The 22007-nt window shown below is 39.4% G+C and overlaps 1 protein-coding gene and 1 pseudogene across 2 annotated transcripts in view; both read left to right on the forward strand.

Moving 5' to 3' along the window:
• Nucleotides 1-7970, forward strand: part of LOC146453999 (serine/threonine-protein kinase OSR1-like) — an 18817-nt gene extending 10847 nt beyond the window's left edge. The window contains exons 10-17 of the mRNA XM_085095945.1: nucleotides 122-187; nucleotides 542-691; nucleotides 1202-1274; nucleotides 2298-2334; nucleotides 3300-3352; nucleotides 3785-3853; nucleotides 5563-5627; nucleotides 6846-7970. Coding sequence (XP_084952071.1) covers nucleotides 122-187; nucleotides 542-691; nucleotides 1202-1274; nucleotides 2298-2334; nucleotides 3300-3352; nucleotides 3785-3853; nucleotides 5563-5627; nucleotides 6846-6923 — 591 coding nt within the window. The 3' untranslated portion in view covers nucleotides 6924-7970. The remainder of the gene's footprint in view (nucleotides 1-121; nucleotides 188-541; nucleotides 692-1201; nucleotides 1275-2297; nucleotides 2335-3299; nucleotides 3353-3784; nucleotides 3854-5562; nucleotides 5628-6845) is intronic.
• Nucleotides 7971-9448: 1478 nt separating this feature from the next.
• Nucleotides 9449-17894, forward strand: LOC146454000 (hyaluronidase-4-like; annotated as a pseudogene). The gene is made up of 3 exons (XR_014859380.1): nucleotides 9449-10074; nucleotides 11021-11169; nucleotides 17453-17894. The product of XR_014859380.1 is annotated as a hyaluronidase-4-like (transcript).
• The last annotated feature ends 4113 nt before the right edge of the window (nucleotides 17895-22007 follow it).

Here is a 22007-nt window from a genome sequence, read left to right on the forward strand (position 1 = left end):
TGAATAATTAATTTCGTTTGTTTTATTAGTCTGTATAGTGGTTTTGGCATTATGGAGGTGTCCGTAAGGAGAGGATTAACTTGTATCTGTGTTTATAAATGGATGTACCTTGATTTCGTAGGAGAAAGATGTTTTAGTGGAATTATTGGTCCCATTAATGCCATCACTGGGTGAAAGATCACAGAAGGTATTCTTAGGAAATAGAAACACATTTATAGGTGTTACTAGTGCTTGCTATTCTACATGTACAGTGCTTTGTGAAAAATAATTACCTGTGGTGCTGTCAGCAAGATTTAAAGGGGGCATTGCTGATTAGGAGACTTTGAAAGTCCACATGAACAAAAGCTGCAGAAGACAAACGTTCAAAAGATGTTGAATCGGAATTTGTTTTCTTTATTCATCCATCCCACTCAACATCATACAGCGAAGTAGTATTCAGCGATGTTTTAAGATGTTATAAATTCGTTTAGACTCACTCATTGTTCGTTTCATGTACGTCCACTCGAACCATCCACTCATTAACCTCTTGTCTTCTTTAAAGGTCAAGCGAGTCGCAGGCTCCAGTGGAAGACTTCACCGCGCAGCCGATGGCAGTTGGGAGTGGTCTGATGACGAGGGGCATAAAAATGGTGATAGTGATAGCGATAAAGACGATGATGACGATAAGGCAGGGAATGCAGACACTGTCAAGGTAAAAGGATGCTTTGAAGGAAAAAACAAAAATAGTTATTTGCGAAAATAAATTGTTTCCTGATCCTGTTATTTGAAGTTTAGGGGAAAAAAATTAGCTTTTAGAAATGCCAGCGGTCTTTTTGGACGTTATTTTTGTCACTTGAGTCACACCTCAAGTCCAAAGCTTGTACGCATATTTTTGGATCCTGGAAGCAAATTCTGTTTTTTCTAAAATAATCAAATAATTTTATCCCCCGTTAATTACATTTTTTATAGTACCATCTTCAAATTATTGTTTTGTTTCGCGGCGTACTCGAAACAAGCGGTTTTTAGTGTCTTCATGCGTGACGACACTAAAAACGGCTACAAGGGAGACTAGTAATATCCCTGCAAACTTTACTTGCTGCGCCTGTAGGACGCACTATTACCGCAGCTAAGCATGCAGACCACTGAAACACACACAGTAGCGTTTTTCCGTCCTTAGGCGAGTTTGAGAAGCTGGATTCATTTTAATTTTGTGTGATTATAGGAAAATCCCTCCAAACCAGAAAGAGCGGCGAGCGTTCAAGTCCAGCCGTCCACGCCCACAGCACCAAAACCTGGTAAGTGTTCCAACTTCCATGGGATTCTTTACAACTACAATCAACTTCCGTTATTGGGACACCCTCAATAGAGAGCTGGGGATTTAGCTGCTGTATGTATGATCGGGATGTCCGTAATGGCGAGGTGTCCGCAAGGCGAGAGTTGACTGTGGATACTCTTCAAATCACGAGGTTTTGCTCATGTACAGTAACGTCATTTTTTATCAGTTAAAAAAGGAGAAAGAAAAACCGGTATTAATTTAATCTCAGTCTGGATTGGGTTTTACCTGTTGCCAAGGCTTAAGGGTTCACTGTAGCTTGCCTTCTCTTTTGACAGGTTCATTTGTCTTATTCGTTGCTTTCGTTTTGTTGGATAAAAAGGAAAACTTAGCACACTAAAATGTTAAGGTGATGACAAGATTCCCACTGCTGTACATATTCAGTTGAAGACGACCGGTTTTCAACAGAAAGAAGAAAGTAGACTCAGAATCCTTTACATGTACAGGCAACTCTCGCCTTGCGGACACCACTATTAAGGACACCCTGATAGTACGCACAGCAGCTAAATCCCCGGTAAAAATAAATTACAGGCGTTTGACTGAAATAAATTCCCGCTATTACGGACCCTCGCTATTACGGACACTGACTGGCGATCCCGAGGATGTCCGCAGTAAAGGGAGTTGACTGTAAAATGCAACCAAGGTAATGTGAATGCCTTACAGTCCTTTGAAGATCGGAACGGATACCTTGGACGCCGGCGAATGACCTAATATATTCTTTGGTTCACTTTGTCATCATTTCTGTCGACAAAAATGACAAACAGAAGAATACAGAAATGATTTAGCTCTTGTCCTTAGCTCACGGGTGTCCGCAAGGTGCGAGTTGACAGTAAACTTTGTGTGGGACTGTTATACTCCGTCCTGTTACGTGAAGCACCTTTGTTGGAAAATGTACTATACAGTTAATGCTGGCTCCCTTGATTTGTTTAAGGATTTGTTCTCCAGTTTCTAACTTTCAGTCATTTTATATTTGTGCTTTTCTCAGCTCCGCAAATCAATTTGGATCTCACCCTCAGATTAAGGTAACTTGTTGTTGTTGTGTGATTTTTTTTACGGATAATTTATGCAGTTTTAGTCGAGAATCGTGTCCAAATGCTCAGGTTCACAGCTTTTACGTTGATCACTCACCGATATTTTTCGTCCTCTTTCTTCAGTCGCCCTGTGACGTGAGTTCACTTCCATTAAATGCCCGTTCTCACAGTTGCTTTTGGAGCGATGTGAGGCGATTTCAAGTGCAATTTTTTTTTGTCGCCTGTATAGACGGCTTGAGATTTTCGTTGCGGTTTTAAAGTGATTTCTCTGGGATGTAACTGGGAGTTTTTGCGATTAAAACAGAGCTTGCAAGATGTGAACATAAAACACGGCAAAGTTTTCTTAGGATCCTGCAATCCCTTTATGCTTTTATCGCGTGTGGTGGCAGCTCTAAGTCGTAACTAAATCGCTATGAAATCTAAAGTCGGTAGCTTACATGGGGGATGTGATATCGCAGGGTCAAATCGCCGAGTAGATCTCATCAGAAATCATACAATGTAAACAGCCCTTGACAAGGTGGGACAATATAGAGTATGTTCTCTGTGTTTTATGTGTTCTGGCAGTATTCACGAGACGTATCTTTCCCCAGACAAAGCAGACACATGTATCCCACTTTTGTTTGGCCAAGGGAGTACTCACTGTAGACATTTGATATTTGCTTGGCTGTAGACAAAGTTTCACGAAATATAAGCAAAATGAAATGCAAATCACTGGCTCTTCTAGGTGCTTCCATCGCCGAACCCCTTCGATATCTCAAGGTAGACTAAGCTTGGCTAACAGTCAACGCATGCGTAATTGAATGCGGTATCCTATTTCATGCAGAGAAGCTGTGTCGTCTGCTTTCGTACAGAGATGGAAATGGAAAACGCCAGTGCTCACAAAGTCTTGCCTTTTGCTGCATGTAATCTCTGTTGATCCCTTTAGTTAACATAGTGTTTTCTTTTTAACTGAACAGAAATGCCAAGAAAGAATTAAATGACATCAGATTTGATTTTACTCCTGGTAAAGGTAGGTACCCTGCTTTACTTTGATGATTTTGATTTCTGGTAATGATGCTTCTCTCTCTAACAGAGGACCCAGTAAAACCTCTTGCCAGGAACATTTGGCGGCAGTTCTGATAGAGGCCACTAAAATAATACTAGTCTCGGCATAGGCTGATTACATTGCCACCATGTTGGTGCCAAAAGAATAGAAAATTTAAAATGACGTATTATTCAGTAAGTGAGACAGGCATACTAAAAAAAAAGCTAATTGCTCCTATCAGGAGTCGAACCTAAGACCTTCCGATTACTAGTTCATTTGCTCACATAGTTTGGATAAAAATGGAAGTTAACTCCCAGAGGATAAAAATCTTATTGCTCCTATCCACCAACATGCAATCAACTTATTGCATCTGTTTTTTTTTTTCTCACTGTTCATTCTAATGTCAACTTTTATCAGATACTCCAGAGGGAGTGGCACAGGAACTTGTGTCAGCAGGTTTAATAAGTGGACAAGATTTAGTCGTAGGTAGGTACACTTGTTGTACAGTTTTCCTTCTACATGCGTATGGTATCGGTTATTAGTATAATTATTCAGGTGATTATAGAGATTCTGTTGATCTGATTGGTCGAGGATTGCGTCATATCCTGCTATAATCACCTCGCGCGAGGTGATTATAGTGGGAGCACTAACTTTCAAAATGGCCGCCTAGCTATTTGTTGACATTTGTGAAAAGAAGTAAATAGGATGAAAGAAAATGCAATTCCGAAAGGCACTAAAGATGCAGCTAAGTCCGAGGTGATAGTTTTCGAAGGCAAGAGATGAAAATTTTGCTAATTGTAATGAAAAACCCTTGTAAATTGCATGTTGTCGATCTCGATGACTCAAAATGAAGACAACAAATTAAGTTAACTTCGAGCAAGATTTTCTTTATTAACGGAATGATTTCACAAACAAAACGAGTTTAAGACAGAATTTGAAAGCATGGAAGTAAACATGATGAATAAATGTCTCTGTAAGTTTTACGCTTCAGTGACGAGAAAAGAAAACAGTTTTTATAATCTGAAAACTGGTTTGTTGTCGGTTCGAGCGGCTCTCGACCACCATCTAAAGTCACCGCCTCACAGCAAAATATTTTCATCTGCGACCACCGTGTTCTTGTTTAATGAAGCCAACAAATGACTTAATTCCTACCTGAAGTAGCTTATCTCCGAGGGCAATTTATAAACGTCCGTTAACCGGCGAAGCCATCATGTCATGATCAACAAGAAATTCGGTGCAATAAAATGCACTTGTGATCCCGGCTCGAGATTTACACCAAACAGCCTGGTTCATCTCCATCTATTTTGGTAAACGGGTCGGAGAAACCCAACATTCATTCACAGAAGTCAGTGCTTCGTCTCAGCGAAGCGGCAGTTAAAGAATACTGACGGGACATTCTGCTTGAGGCCGTGTGCAGTTTATCGATTGCGCATGTGATTTCGATTGAGCATGTGATCGGCAGACTGCGCGTCTCTGTTCATTGACGCGTGACGATTTGAAACAAACAAACAAAATCGACATTTTTCGGACGGTACTTGTTTTTCTCTGATAATCACCTGAGCCAATATTTACTTCGTCTTCGGCGAATAATTGTTAATTATTATTATTATTATTATTATTATTATTATTATTATTATTATTATTATTATTATTATTATTATTATGGTGTTAGGGTGATTGGCTGCCTCGTAACTGCTTCCATTATTTTACCGCACAAATCCTACGGTGTTAAAATTCCAGTTCCCCTGGCGACCAACCGCTGACCAAAGAGCCTGAGGACTCTGGGTACGAGATTGGGTGACTGTGGAATTTTGTGTATTGGTTTTTAATGGAATTATGTTGCAAAGTCTGTAGGTACAACTGTATATCCTATTTAATCCGTAGCCGCGCCCCTCATATAACACCCTTTCACTTCGTCATTCAGGTACTATTCACGAGTTTTCAACTGGTATTTATTTATTTATTTATTTATTTATTTATTCTTTTCCTCCTCTTCCTTTTTAATGATTAATCATTTGCTTTGCTCAAGCTTCACTGCCAACCTACCTTTTTTATTTAAACATTATTTAGTTTTACTCAGCTCGATTAGCTTTTCAGTTATTCTGAGTAAATGTTACCTCTTCTGTATTAATATATTTATGTTGTAAATTAAGTTAAACTTTGGTAATAAAGCTTGTTGTTGTTGTTGTTTTCAGTTGCCGCGAATCTTAGAAAAGTGATAGATAATCCACCAAGTAGCAAATCCATGATGTTTCCTCTGGTGAGCAATTTATTCAGTTGTCGTTAATATTTTTGCTGTTATCCTTGTCTTCCCTTAGCTGCGGCTACGTTCACTTAGCACCCTGTGGATGGTTGTCATTGATTTAAAACCATGTTTTGTTTTATTACAATGAGAAAAACGTTTCACAATATTTCCCCTCTATTCCAGAGTCGCAGCCATGTAATTAAGTTGAATGGGCAGCTTATCTTAGCCTTGATATATGGGATTCTGGAATAGTGAAACGTTTTTCTTATTCTTAATGAAACAGAACTTGGTTTTAAAACAATGACAGCCATCCTCGGTCTATTTTTTTGTTTTGTTTTTATTTTCTGTTTAGCACCCCGTGTTACATGATAACATTTTTGTTTGATGGATGTTAGAGTGATGTTAAATGATGTTTAGCCACACGTTCTACATTGCTACACAACAAATGTTGTACAACAGTATTCTAATGTTTAGCCGTGGCTTAATACCCTTTGGACTTTGGGTTTACAATGTACGTTATTCACCCCACCACAAATAACCTTATTTTGGAGAAATTAAACCAAGGTGAATTTTCTTATACTTTAATAACTTCTCCCCAGTACTTTTATAACAAAAGTATGGGTACAAGACAGGAGAATATGTTCTTTGATATTAGGGGTTAAAGGGTCAAGTTAAATCCCGTAAATTAATGAAAAGTAGGTCGCGTGACACCGTACCTTCAAAGGGCCTTTCAAGGTATTTCAAATTCACGCGAAAAAAAAATTGAACTTTAATGGAATAAAAGTCGAACAGCACATTGGCTCTATTCTTACACGGAATATGAATTGTTTTCCACGTGGCTGAAAAGGTGGTGTCCTTTCCAGCCGTCGTTTGGGACGAGCCCAAACGACAGCTGCGAAGGAGACTACAACATGCTAGGATCGTGCAAACTCAAATGAAATCAACCATCCCTCCAAATGAGAACATAATACAGCCAGCTCTCGCCTTGCGGACACCTGGCTATTACGGACAACAGCTAAATCCCCAGCAAAAGTAAATTACAGGCGTTTGACTGAAATAAATTCCCGCTGTTGCGGACTCTCGCTATTAAGGACACTAACTCGCGGTCCCGAGGGTGTCCGCAATCAAGGAAGTTGACTGTATTATGTGAGTGCGAGTCTGAAGCGATTGCAACTAGTATTACCGCTTTGTCGCTGTTCTGTTACTTACTATATTTGTACTTTGTACTTTCAGAAATCATATAGCAGTGTAAATGAACCTGCTGATGACCGAACGCTCATTGGGTTCGCCCAACTCACCATCAACTCTTAGCAACAAACAGCCTTAGATTAATTTTTATAACAACAATAATCGAACGCACCTTAGGCTTGCTCCAGGCCGGCCATTTTGTTCGATACTGAACAGCAATGCCTTTGATACTGTTAGACAAAATGCTTTAATTAATAAATTGTACGGGTTTAAAGCGCGCGTTAAATCTTTGAATGAGTGCGCGTCTACGTTTACAATGGGAGCGCGAAACACCAACAGCTGCGAAATAAGGTTGTTTCGCGCAAATCTCGCTATTTTGAGCTTGCATTCACAACCGGCGGACGGAATTTCTTGGTGGGTATTAGGATACTTAGTCTTCGTGGGAAACAACCAACAGGTGTGTGTCCACGGAGCTGGATAACTTCACAATTAATGTTGTGTAGTTGCTTTTTTATTAGAGACGTCTATAGATTCTAGTACGATTAGGGGCATGATAAAGAGCATGCGCGAGTGAACTGGTGTCATTTTGGCGGGAAATCGAGGTAGTCGTCGTCATTTGAGAGAACAAAGTTGGTGACATCGTCTTTTTGGAATCACGGAAGGGCTTAAATATCATCATTCAAAACAACTGCGTCAAGTTAATCGCTCATTAAGAGTGAAATGATGCTCTTTGAGATATATCTCTTATCAATACTTCGCTAAAATCTTGAAGTCAAATTTGGTATTCGTAGTCGTACTCGTACTACAATCCAAAGGTCTAAATTAAAGCGGCGACGGCGTCCAAATTGCGTCGGAAGGGAAGCATTCAAATTTCGTTCGCTGTTCGTGGTAGTTATTTCTGGAGAATGGAAATAATGACCTGGAGCAAGGCTAAGCCACTAATTCAGAGAACTGAAGAAAGAGAAGGAATTATCGTGTAGATCTGTGTTCCGCGGCTCGTCTCATACTTAAATGTGTTCCCTTTAACAGAGCACCAGTGAATTCATTTCTACAATGAGAAATCGTTTTGGTAAAATTGTACCTGCATATGTTAAATAATCGCAGATGTTGACTTTGGGTGGAAGATTTAATAATAAAGGAGATCATCTCGCTGGCAAACCCTTGGTAAAACCGAAAACTTTCAGATCGAAGAACATTATTGTAATGCTCGCGAACATATGAGAAAGTGTCACTCTGTAGTGTTTTCAATTATTTCTTTCGTTAATGTTGAATAGCTGCGGTTCCTTTAACCCCACAATCTTTTTGTGTTTGTTGTTGTTGTTGTTGTTGTTGTTTGTTTTACTTTTAACATTTTGAGAAGGCACGTGTTGCGTGAAATTCGTCCCCTTTTGTTTTCTTGGAATATTTTCCATACCCGAGCACGGAGGCATTTATCATTTTCTGAAAGTCATGGCTTTTCCAGCGTGAGATACCTTGTAATTTACAATCGCCCTAGTTAACTAGAGTCGGAAATTGTGGATACCAATAAAAGGCAACATGCCAAACAGAGTCAAAATAGAATTATGTGACCGGTAGCAAGCGCAGAATCCAATCGCACCAATCGATTTTGCGCACACCGGTCGAAAACCTTCTTGTAGGTGGAAAACCATTTCCATTTTCCCGAATGAGCTGACTTAATTTTGCGTCAATTGCTTTTTTCGTTGGGGATGTGGGAGTGGAGGGAGGTACAAAACGGTACCCACTTTTTGTCACTTAAATTATGGTGCTTCTGTTTAAAGCTCTTGTCAAACGGCGCATGATAGTCGATGATAGTCAAAACTATCATCCACTGTTATCAATTATCATTCGCGTGGTGTATCATGAAGTATTTGAACACGCTCAAAGTGAATGATAGTTGACGGTAGTCGATGATAGTTAGTGGTCAAACGAGTGAGCGAGTTTAAACTCTCATCAACTGTCATGCGCCGTTTAACCAGGGCTTAAGGGTAAGTTGATTGTACATGAATCTTGTTTGTATAGGTCGCGAAATATTCAATGCATACATGTTCACAGTAGTCAGGTGTATGTAAAGTAAGCAAAAACTGTGATAATTGTGTGGCCGCGTTTATGCCGGTTCTAGATGTAATTGAGAAATATTTTAATAAAACAGTTTTAAACACATTTTGTACGACTCGCAGTTTTTCTTGCGTATCTTCTGCTGTAGTTGCATTTAATGCATACCATTAAGTTTTGAGAGGATTACCCTCTTTGTTGTTGTTGTTGTTGTTGGTCGTCGTTTTGGGCTTGTCATGCAACGCTGTAACTTGATTAATGCTAAGGAAACAGACGTTTTTGGTTACAACTTGACACAAATACATTCATCGCTATTAAAAGATTAAGATATCAAAAACTGAGAAGAGCGTTAAATATAATTGACGACATCTGTTAAGAAACAGCGTTGAAAACGTTCTTTTAGTCCTAATTGACGGAAGAGTCGAGTAGAAGGGTGGTCTGTTCCTAATCTGCAGAGCATGGCAAGTATACACTGAAAGAAAATTATTTCGGCACTGGTCTTTTTATTGAACTCCATTAAAACAAACAAACAAACAAGCAAAAACCAGCCACAACAACGCCAACCTTATGCCTCTTGTATTGATGTGATTTCTTTCGCTTCATGTTCTATTCAGTTCACATAGTTCCTTGAATGCGAAAACTATGAAACAGTTTTTCATCGATTTCTTCACCCTCACTTCTTCCTAACCAGCAATCAGGCGATCTAATCCTCGATTTGTTGTTTACTTGTTTAATATTCGGCTAGAGTCCCCAGCGTCGAAAAAGCTGCTGCTCTTACAAAATTGGCTCGAAAACATGCATGACGGAGCATGACGCGCTCTTCAGCTAATTTATTCCCCGCATAAATCGTATTTCGCATAATTATGCCATTCCTCAGGTCATGTCACACCTTCGCCGCAAATGCGTGACAAGGATGGCGGCTGGCTTGCATGCTTCACTTCTTGTCGCATTTCTCGTCGTTCCTGAGCTTTGCTACTGTATACATAGTTGTGTCAAAGGCCCTCCTCTTCCCAACAGACCATTTGTCACGGTGTGGAACACTCCTACAGACCTCTGTAAGCCAAAATGGAACGTTAGCTTGGATTTGAGTGCTTTTGACTTCGTGGTAAACCGCAACCAGACATGGTGCGGAGAGTACATCGTCATATTCTACAACAATCAACTTGGACTCTATCCGTATTTTGACAGTGATGGAAAGGCTGTCAATGGCGGTCTTCCTCAGGTAGAGTTGTGCTTTGAATTGAAGTTTAACGTGAATATATAGCTTCTGCTTTGACACCTTTTACTATTGTAGCGGTGATCGATCGTCCAGAGAACCCAACGACGTGAACCACAAAGAATCCCGGTATCTGTTCTAATGGCCTCAGAATTCGGATAAAGTTGTAAAGTAAATCTCTTCTTCGGCAAAATGTCAGCTCAAAATGCGAAATAATCAAATAAACACTTGTAAATTCTGGATAAGTTTCCGTTCCCTAAAACTTTCTGAGAGTTTCATTTTCAGCTAAAGCATCGAAACAGATCATAATGTAATAGCGGATTACGAAAATAAATGCCTTCAAAAGGCCGCCGAGCGATCTGCAAACACAGGAGACAACATTTTAGTATTCCTTTTATGAATTCCAATTAGTCTATTGGTGCCAATATTCAATAGCAATTAAAATAGCCTGACATACGTAATTACAACAAGTCTAAATAAACGTACTGTAGCAATAGTAATAAGAATAACGACAAATATAACAACATCTGTGTAATACCGTTGATAGCAACAGCAATGTTAACAGCTTGCATGCAGACGTCTCCTATTTCCTTAGTCTTCTTCCAGCCGTCGTTTGGGCTCGTCTTGTAACGCACTCCCTTCGGTTTCCAGGGAGCGCGTTGTGTGACCAACCCACGCAACGGCCACAAATAAGACTGCTATATTTCCTTTGTTGCACTCAGAAAAGGGAGGACGTTCCTTTTCCTAGTGTGACAAAGGAAATAGGGAACGTCTGCATGCAGGCTACAACGTTAATAAAAAGATCCTAGACCCCTTAATTTATTAATGATAATAATTTACAATAATATTGTTTATCATCCAGACTTTGTGATCATATTACAAAAATGGGTTAATTTGTAATTTTTAAAGATATATAATTGTTTTTTCTTTTTAATACCATGTACTACATCAGCTTGCAAACTTGACAGAACATTTGAGGAAAGTGGAAGATGATATTACAAATGTTATACCTGATGCAGACTTTCAAGGTATTGGAGTGATTGACTGGGAGTATTGGAGACCTGTGTTTGACAGGAATTGGAACACGTTTTCCATTTACAGGTATGGATCATATTAAATTGTCTACTGTCATTGCTGTTATATGAATACACTGGTTGATTCACTTGGGTGATACACTCTGTGCAAAGTGTGAACAATGCGACTTGATGGAATTATGGAGTTTAAACTTTCTGATCTATGCTAAAAGCAAACGGAAACAACAGTAATAACATTTTATTATATCGTTTGCAGTATTGGCAACAGACATGAGAACTGCTTTAAATACTGAGATGATTTCCTGTCCTTAATAATGGAATGGTTGTTAAAACAAGGTCAATATCACATTAAAAATAATTTAATTTTGTTTGCTTTTGTCAAATTCAAAGATAACCTTATCAAAACATGTGAAAAAAAAAAATCACACTCCCTACATCATGACAAACCAGCGGAGGTATCCTTTGACAATGCTCACTGTTGAAATTACCATGCCTTCTTCAGACACAGCACCGTTGTGTTTGCAACCACGTTAATCTAGTAAATACCTTTCAAGCCGGGTTTTTGCTTTTGGACAATCAGCTATTGTTTGTCTATAGAAATCAATGATAATCATCTCAGCGAGTGAATTTCAATTTTATTGATAAGCGCAACTAATTAATATTAACCAATAATTGTATATTTTAAACTGCGGATGAAAGATCAAATAGAAGAAAGATCCTCGCAGTTAGTACGCAACTTAAGCAGTTGAGAAAGGAAAGCCTGGAAAAAATTCAGGCTTGAACGGGATTAGAACCCATGACCTCTGCGAAGCCGGTGCAGTGCTCTACTAATGGAGCTATCATTAGCCAACTGGGAGCTAGTCATGTTGTGAGTTTGTAATATACCCGTGAAGGATGAATAAATGAATGTAAATATATGAAACATGTATTTGAACTGCAGATGAAAGATCCTCGCAGTTACTACGCAACTTAAGCAAAGAGAAAGCCGATGATAGATCAAATAGAATAAAGAGCCTCGCAGTTACACCGCTGTTTTCAGAGACTCTGGGACAGATGCCTCTTTACAACTGCTATTAAATGTGCCGTTGAACTTTCATTTCATGTCCAACATATCCCTACGAATTATCCTCGTTTCCTTAAGGAGGGTCATGGCTTCATTGTCAAAATCGCGTTCGCAAGATCGTTGAAGCGCAGTAGCAGTTTCGTTATTAAATGCTAGAAAAATGTCTCGCCCTTTCTTATGAGCCTGAAGGCCTGGAACATTTGCTAAGAGCCTTTACTTAAGATCAGCTGAGTGAACGCGGCCAGATACCTCCACTCCAAGTTGTGCCAGATGGTTAGAATACATGTCCGTGAGTTCTGCTAGCCTAAACACTGTCGGAGTGCTACCCTTTCTCTCTTTACATAGAACTAGCTGTGCTAATGCGATATCTTGGATTCTCTTTTCATTTCCACTAATTGTATGCTATTTCGATATCTCCCCTTTGTTATAAAGTGCTACCAGGCATTTCGCATGATAAATTACTTTTTGAGAAATCCTACATGTATCTCTTACTGCACTCAATTTCGCAATTAACACCTTGTCTTGCAACTGATGCACGCACCCGCGAACCCTTGTATCTATATTAAAAGCCGAGGTTTCATGAAGCGTTTCCGAGGAACTTCCACAGAAAAAGCAGCTTTTTTGCTTTGGATGTAGTTGCGCCAGAATTTAGAACATTGAGGGGATCCAGGCTCTTCCTATCTTTTCCGTTTGTCTGCTCTTTTTAGCTTCGTGTTACTAAATTTATTTCTGCAGGATTTGTGCATTTTTGCTTTTCGCTGCATAAGCGTTTCTGCAATCCCTCCACCCTCATTTACATGTAGCTTCTTAACATTTATGGGTATTGGCAAGCTTCGAATTTCACTAATTGAAGAATGTTACTAGCCAAGGCGTGTTAGCCTGTTCACACCCTATATCCGATCTTCGGGAGTTTCCTGGGCATTGGAGCGGTTCTGGGGTTGTTTCCTGGCACAAAATACATTTTGTCCAGTCCACACTAGCACCATCATCTTGTTTAGACATCGCGGTTATGTGCGATACATTAAAAACATGGATTATCAGCAGGAACTTCAAATACATCACATCACGGCAAGCTGTATGGTCAAACGAAATACGGATAGGTGAGGATCATGTCAAACGGTTGGCCTTTTAGGAGCGGTGGAATAGACTGTGCTAATTAAATAATTTCATAACAACTACCCTCAAATATCTATTCCATGGGTTTTAAATGATAATTTATCATGAAAACTGTTTTGAATATAAGGGAAGTATAGCGCTGCTTTAAGCTTAAGGCCATCAGAAAAGCGAAGGATAAAATTGTCTAGTGAAAAAGACACAAAATTAAAAAGTTGCAAAGCCAACCACCAAGAAATCGCTTGCTTCGAAGAATGAGTAGAGGAGGTTTCGCTTCTAACTTTTCCCCTATCAAAAGCAGTTTTCATGTCCAGAAAGGAAACAGAGTACTTCATTTAAAACTTGGCGGGGTGTAGAATTGCTGGAAAGTTGCCTTAGAAGAAAGAGCATGGCATAGCCGAAGATTTCCCCGCGCTGGCGCGATTTTTATACATTTATAATCTAAGTCTGTTTTCACTAAACACGGCAATAACTCAAACCAACTTCGTGAATTCAAATCTTTACAAAAAGTTCGTACCTTCCATATGTTCCTCCATATATATATTAACCCCAAACCATCGATTAAGATTAGTGCAGTTTCGCCGTGTCAAAATCTTATTAGTTATGTCACGATGCTGCACGTACAATCACGTGACCTGTCACGATTGATTCCACGATCAAAGAAAAGCAAATATATTGAATAATTTTCCACTTTTGGAGGACTGTCGCTCTTTTGAGGCAGGACTGTGGCTGCTACACGAGAAACAACAGCCTCGTCTCTATGCTAGAATTTTAGTGAGCCACCTTAAACCCGTTGAAACTACAATAATGGGGTACAGCACTTCCCAGGTGGATCCATAGCTAATATTGTTCAGTAGGTATGTCCCTATCTATGTGCCAAATTTGGGGCTTTTACCATAAATCCCACAATTTCGTCAGAAGATCCTAGCACAAGGAAGATCCTAGAAGGCGGATCGACTTTTAGTTTGGTTTACATGCAGAAATTTCGGTCGGGGTGGTAGCCAAGTGGAGAAGGAAAAGAAGAAAAATTAGGAAGATCCTAGCACTAGAGCCAAGTTCAACTTTTTACATGTAAACTGAATACATAAAACGTATGGCGCTAGGATAATCCGCCTTGTAGGATCTTCTTAGTGCTAGCATCTTCCTCCCTCCATGTAAACAGCCCCTTAGTCGGTTATCAACAAGTTGTTTCCAAGGTTCTGGTAGTTGTTAGCAACGGTTCAGTGACGTTTGTACTAGCTTTTCCAGAGTGAGTCGTTGATTTAATTCGTAACTTAAATAACGCACTTGGCTGAATCCCAGTCGATTCTCGTTTGAATATCGTGTTCAGCGAGTCGCCATTTCTAGTCGCTCTCTTTCAGTTTTTTTTTTTCCGTTAATTTCTCCCCGTCTCACTGAAATAATTGGCCTTACAGTTGTAGCGCTCGGTTCATCTCTGTTTTTTACGTTTGCCAGTGGGCTGTCGCAAAGTAGTGATAGGTTTGTGAGCTACACGGATGTTGTAGGTCTTGTAGGGGTGTACTGTAGGAACCGTGCGGTAGTTTCAAAAGTGCCATAGTCGCAGTAGTGACAGGTGTTGCGTCGGTGTTTGTAACGTTAGGTTTGCTGTTCGTGTAAGTGTTACTTTTCGCAAAGTCATTGTTATACACTGTACTTTTTCTTGATTAAAATGTTTTTTTTTTTTTTTTTATGTACTTGATTTTGTCTGCAAAACTATCAGGTGAGTCACAAACTACAGTCGACTCCCGATAACTCGAACCCTCGCTAACTCGAACTTTTTTTTTTTGTTAGTTTTTTTAATAATAATAACTTTATTGAACTTAGACATGATACAGCATAACAAGATACAAATGCGAAATATAAATACAAAGACATAATACAAAATCAAGCTTAAAACAAAGAATCACTGAGTAACACAGTACGGTACTTACACTACCTACGATACTTACACCACGGTACTTACACGGCTTAATTACAGTACAATGCTTACTTGCACAACTTACAATACAATCTTGTTAATTATTGCTATAAAGGTATACATTTATAATGCTCTTAGTTAGTGTCTTCAGATTACAAAAACAAAAGCTATACAAACAATTCGGTTACTTAACAGGTAGACTGGCGTTACTTACACCACTTAAAATACATTCTTATTAATTATTGCTATAAAGGTATACATTTATAATATTCTTAGTGAGTGTCTTTAGATTACAAAACAAAACAAAAAATACTATACGCACAATTCGGTTACTTAACAAGTAGACTAGCATAACTGAATTCTAGTTAGAATGGTTAGACTTCTATGGAGTTCTATCATCTGTAAAAACCTTTATGAGGAAGCTTCATAGTACTCCGATGCGTGCCAATGAAACTGTGAAAGGAGTGACTTTAACTGAACTTATCTCCAAACGTAAGGTCAATAACTTTATCTATACTTCTCTTTTGAGGAAAAAAACTCCCCCACCCATCCGGAGCCAAGAAAAGTGGCGCAGAGACCTGCGTGGTCATAATGACTGTGATGTCAACTGGAAGATAGCATGCACAATTGCCTTTAACTGTACGCTTTCTACCAAATTAAGAACCTTTCATTTTAAGTTTTTACATCGAAGGATTGCAACGAATGATTTCCTAAAGAAAATCAACCTTGTTCAATCAGATAAATGTTGCTTCTGTGAACAAGAAACAGTGACTATTATTCATCTTTTTCTGCACTGTTACATAACACAAGGTTTTTGGAACGATGTTAAACAATTCCTTTTTCAAAAGGGCCTTGGAAGTGACTTTGTCTTCACAGATCTTCATTTGATGGGGCTGTCAAATGCCCCTACTTGTACTATAATTTATCTGGTTCTTCTACTTGCAAGATATCAGATTCACTCTTACAAATTAGGGGGAGTGTGGCCTCGTTTTTATGTCTTTAATAGTAAACTGAACACAATTATTCAAATTGAAAAACAAGTAGCTCTCCGTAGTTATCGTTCAACTCCCTTTAAAAGGAAATGGAGGCTCTTTCTTCGTTAAACTTGGTTTGCTCGCACCTGGTAAGCCCTAACTCATATCCTTTTTTCTACAAATGTTTTTTTTGTTTGTTTGTTTGTTTGTTGTTGTTGTTGTTGTTTTTTTTTTCAAATCTTTCAGACTTTGACGATAAATTATTGGAGATGTCTCAATTGTAAATTTTAGTTTGAAAAGTAGATATAATATTCAAGTGTGCTAAAAATTATATACGCTCCCTCATTTTGGATTTCATGACTTAATACGGTTGCCGCTATTGTCAGTGAGTGGAAGTTCTTTGGTGTGAAACAACTGAACAACCGTATTACGTCATGAAATCCAACATGGCGGCGCCCACGAAATTTAAAGGCCCACTTTCTCCCAAGAGCCATTGCGGTGGTTTGTTTTTGTTTTGAAATGCTGTATTGTCCAAACGCGTGATCTTATTGGCTGTACGAACTCAAGCGGTTCATGCGGGTTTCCTCTACGACTCGTGCTGGAGGAAAAGAATATTCGTGATCGCTTATTGCTTTCTCACTCGACTCCCGCTCAAACAAAATGGGGGTTTTTCATATATGAAAACTGTTCCTCGGCGCGCAGTACATCTTGGGTGAATGTGGGCCTTTAAAAGCCAAAAATTAGCGATAATCAAATATTATTTTGTTTGTCTTCCAACAAAATGTATAAATAAGATTGTAGTTCCAACAATTCAACAGTGGAGGTTTCCTTTAAGAATTGGATATGATCATTATCCATATATGTGTGTGCTTTCCCCACGTACTGCACGCATGCATCGCAATGGATTAGATGAGAAGCTTGATTCTAGGGACTTGCAGTGCACAAGCGTCGTTTCAAACATGGTAGTCCACGCGATAACCTAGTACCCCGAAGCGTTGGTAAACATGCATGAAAACAAACAAACAAACAAAGAGAAAAATAGTGGTTCTTGATCTTGCCCCTTGGTTGCCAAGCATCCGAGAGTTCGAAATTTCAGTTGTTTCTGGTTTCGTGTAGACTGTGAGTACAGCTGAGATGCTTTTTCAGGCATTTGCTTCATCCGTCTTTTCGCGGCAGGTGAAATAAAAACCGGAAAAGGCGTCTGTCTTCGCAGGCTAAGTTTCGTGGAACTTCAGCGAAACTTTCTACCTTTTACGTTATATCTTCTTTACTGAAAATCACACGTTGGTTATTCTTGTCGTCAACAGGCTGATTTAATAGCGACTGTAGCTCAGTCGGCTGAACAAGGAGCCGCTGGGATAGTTATCTGGGGGAACCACCTCTCGGAGCGGACCAGAATTGACTGCGTAGAAGTGAAAACCTACATTGACAATTTCCTGGGGCCTTTTATAAAAAATCTGACTTCCATCACTCAAGCGTGCAGTGCGAAGTTCTGTAATTTGCACGGACGATGTAAGTTTCAGTTGAATCCGGTTTTGTATCACAAAGCTTCGAATCTGGGACTTGCTCGGGGTTTCACTGATCAGTGGAAATTCTTGAGTTGCGTCTGTTACAATGGTTGGAGTGGTGAAGACTGCAGTCATCAACTTTCAGAATGAAGACAAGAACTAGGGACCTTAAGCAGCGACGACGACGACGTCAACGAGAACGTCAGAAAACAATAGTTTTAATTAGCAAAACACTGGCTCTGCACGTGCGTTTTATACTTTGGTACATTTCTTTGCCGTCCTCTGCAAAACAAAAGCGTGAAATGACCGAATTTAAGGTTTTATGGAGAACGTGAACGCATGATGATTAATTTTCCTTTCTCTTTCTGAACTTTAAAGGCGCCCCTACTACGTTAGCTCCTCGATAGTTCGGCCACATTACACAAACTGAGAGAGTAAAAATCATCGCAGATTTATTCGGAAGACGCGAAGGTAATTTTTTTAAGTTCCATTTCCGTCGGCGTCGTCGTCTTCTCTGCTTAAGGTCCCTATTATTGTCACTGGGGGCCGCCAAGCACAAAACGCCCCCTGTTCCTATGAGACCTGTGTATTCAAATTCCCGTGCATCTGTGGATCCTCAGGGGAACCGGTTTTGTATAATATTTACAAGTTTAGTACAGTGGAACCTCTCCTTACAGACACCTCTTTAATACGGACACCTCTCTATTACGTACAGTTCACTTGGTCCCTGAGAGACCGAAATCCATATAAACCCTACCTCTCTAAAACGAACACCTCTATAATGCGGCACTTATCCCTGTCCCCTTGGTATCCGTAATAAAGAGGTTCGACTGTACAAATAGGCCTGTTTTATCCTGGTTATTCCTCTCTTTGTGGAAACGGACACAGGATATCAGGTTGTCGCCTCACCCTCCTTTTCGCAGCGATGGCTCACTTTTGTGTCTGACCTCTCGCTCCTTTCCACCTCCGGGCTTGCTTTTTCCCATAACTTTTCTCAACCTATGGCGTACGTGGCAATTGTCATAAATGGTTAAAGAATTATCTCACAAACGTTAAATATAACCAAGTAAGGCCTGCAGTTATGCCAATCACATGTGGGGTGCCACAGGGATTGGTTCTTGGGCCTTAACTTTTTTCTAATATACATCAATGATCTAGCTAATTGCACCAATGACCAATAGCAATTATAGACGACACAGGTCGGTGAATAACATGCTTATTTTTTTCTGTTTTTATTGTGTATTTTTTTTAATTATTTATTTATTTATTTATTCATTTATTTATCTGTTTATTTATTTATTAGTTTTTCTCTCTAGTACTTTTGCTTATAAGGAAAGCCGTGCGTAGATCTAAGAGAAAAAGGCTACACTAACCATAAAACAGACTTTAAATATATCCTGGAGTTATAAATGGAAAAAAAACCAACCGTTACAATTCATAGCAAACAGTACAGAAATAAACCAAACAACGATCTTTGAAAAATTCGCACAAACAAACGAATAAATGTTCTGCATAAGCAGAAAGTATACTCGCACATCTTACTCTTTGCCGTTATATCCTTTTGTTTTAAGTATTTACGTTTGTTCTCTGTCAAGATTGTCACAAATAAATGCTAAAATTAGAAATGTATACGAGAAAAACTTGTCAGTAGTTTATGCAAAGTTAAGTTTGTTTGACTTTTCTAGCTAAGAATCAATTTTTCTTTTAATTAATTATGATGCAAAATGGGACGAGATTAGGAAACAAAACTCCAAAGGGAAATAATAAATATGGACCGGAAAATTGAATTCAAAAGACTGCCCAGAAGTTAGCAGTATTGAGTTAAAGGGGGTCTCAACACTACAAGAAAACCAGGATCTTGCAAAACAGCAATACAGCAAAGTTTTAGCAAGAATACCACATAAATAGTCGCCTCTTTGGAGAATGACCAGTCCTTTTATTCCATTGCTGATTTTTTCCTTCGTTTACAACGTTAAGTGAGCGAAAAGTTTCACTTTAAGAGGGAAAATACAGCGTTTCGTCGCGCCCGATCGGAGTAAAACGATGTCCCTTCAAGATTCGGCTGACATTCGCTATAAAGCTGTTTACGAGGTGCCGCCTATTAAAAGTCGATTTGTTTCTCCCGCCGCTAGTTGTCTTGCTTTCTTCCCCTAGCTGTTGGTCACAAGCTTTGAAATTTAATGGCATAAAAGTCGAACAGCACACTGGCTCTATTCTTACACGGAGTATGAATTGTTTTCCACGTGGCTGAAAACGTGGTGTCCTTTCCAGCCGTCGTTTGGGACGAGCCCAAACGACAGCTACGAAGGAGACTACAACATGCTAGGATCGTGCAAACTCAAAAGGGGAAATCAACCATCCCTCCTATTATGTGAAATAAATAAATAAATAAATAAAAAAGAAAGAGAGAAAGAAAGAAAGAAAGAAAGAAAGAAAGAAAGAAAGAAAGAAAGAAAGAAAGAAAGAAAGAAAGAACGAAAGAAAGAAAGAAAGAAAGAAAGAAAGAAAGAAAGAAAGAAAGAAAGAAAGGAAGAAAAAAAGAAAGAAAGAAAGGAAGAAAGAAAGAAAGAAATAATAAATGGGAATTTCAGTGGCACATCCACAGAGTGGCTATTCGTCCACTGTTTCCAGGTCGAATTGGAATTTGAAACTGTTGGTTTTTGCGGAGGGAGGAAAACCGGAGTACCGGGAGAAAAACTCTCGGAGTAGGGACGAGAACCAACAACAAAATTAACCCAGATATGGCGTTAATTCCGGGAATCGAACCCAGGCCACATTGATGGGAGGCGAGTGCTCTCACAATCGCGCCATCCCTGCTCTTCTGCGAGTCCGAAGCGATTGCTGCTAGTATCACCGCTTGGTCGCTGTTTTTGTACTTACTATATTTGTAATTTGTACTTTCAGAAATCGTATAGCAGTGTGAATGAACCTGCTGATGACCGAACGCTCATTGGGTTCGCACAACTTCACCATCAACTCTTAGCAACGTACAGCTTTATATTAATTTTTAAAACAACGATAATCGAACGCACCTTAGGCTTGCTCCAGGCCGGCCATTTTGTTTGATACTGAACAGAAATACCTTTGATACTGTTAGACGAAATGCATGCATTAATAAATTGTACGGGTTTATAGCGCGTGTTTTATCTTTGAATCAGTGCGCTTCTACGTTTACAGTGGGAGCGCAAAACACCAACAGCTGCGAAATAAGGTCGTTTCGCGCAAATCTTGCTATTTTGAGCTCGCATTCACAACGGGCGGGCGGAAATTCTTGGTGGGTATTAGGATACTCAGGCTTCGCCAGTGGGCAACAACCAACAGGTGTGTGTCCACAGAGCTGGTTAACTTCACAATTAATGTTGTGTAGTTGCTTTTTTATTAGAGACGTCTATAGATCAGTTCTAGTACATGGAGCATGATAAAGAGCACGCGCGAGTGAACTAGTGTCATTTTGGCGGGAAATCGAGGTAGCCGTCGTCATTTGTGAGAACGACGTAGGTGACATCGTCTTTTTGGAATCACGGAAGGGCTTAAATATCATCATTCAAAACAACTGCGTCAAGTTCGTCGCTCATAAAGAGTAAAATGATGCTTCTTGAGATATATCTCTTATCAATACTTCGCAAAATACTTGAAGTCAAATTTGGTATTTGTAGTCGTACTCGTACTAGAATCTAAACTGAGGTCCAAATTAAAGCGATGACGGCGTCCAAAATTGCGTCGAAAGGGAAGCATTCAAATTTCGTTCGCGGTTCGTGGTAGTTATTTCTGGAGAATGAAAATAGCGACTTGGAGCAAGGCTAAGCCACTAATTCAGAGAGCTGAAGAAAGAGAAGGAATTATCGTGTAGATCTATGTTCCGTGGCTCATCTCATACTTAAATGTGTTCCCCCTTTAATAGAGGACCAGTGAATTCATTTCTACAATGAGAAATCGTTTTGGTAAAATTGTACTTACAAATGTTAAATAATCGCAGATGTCAGTATTAGTAAAGGAGATCATCGCGCTGGCAAACCTCCGGAAAAAAAAAAGAAAGAAAAAAGAAAGAGAGAAAGCCTCGCAAATTTTCAGATCGAAATAAACATTCTAATGCTCGCGAACATTAGAGTGTCACACTAACGTGTTTTGAATGATTCTTTTCGTTAATGTTGATGTTGTTCAAAATAGAATGATGTGACCGATAGCAAGCGCAGAATCCTTGTCCTTTCTTTCTACCGCTACAGGCTGACCATCTGATGTAGAACAGGGAAAAGGCACCGTTCGGTTTTGGGCACACCGGTCGAAAACCTTTTGTACGTGGAAAAACATTTCCACTTTCCCGAATGAGCT

Source organism: Pavona decussata, unplaced genomic scaffold (assembly GCF_977016875.1).
Source record: "Pavona decussata unplaced genomic scaffold, jaPavDecu1.1 SCAFFOLD_321, whole genome shotgun sequence".
In the NCBI taxonomy this organism is placed as follows: domain Eukaryota; kingdom Metazoa; phylum Cnidaria; class Anthozoa; order Scleractinia; family Agariciidae; genus Pavona; species Pavona decussata.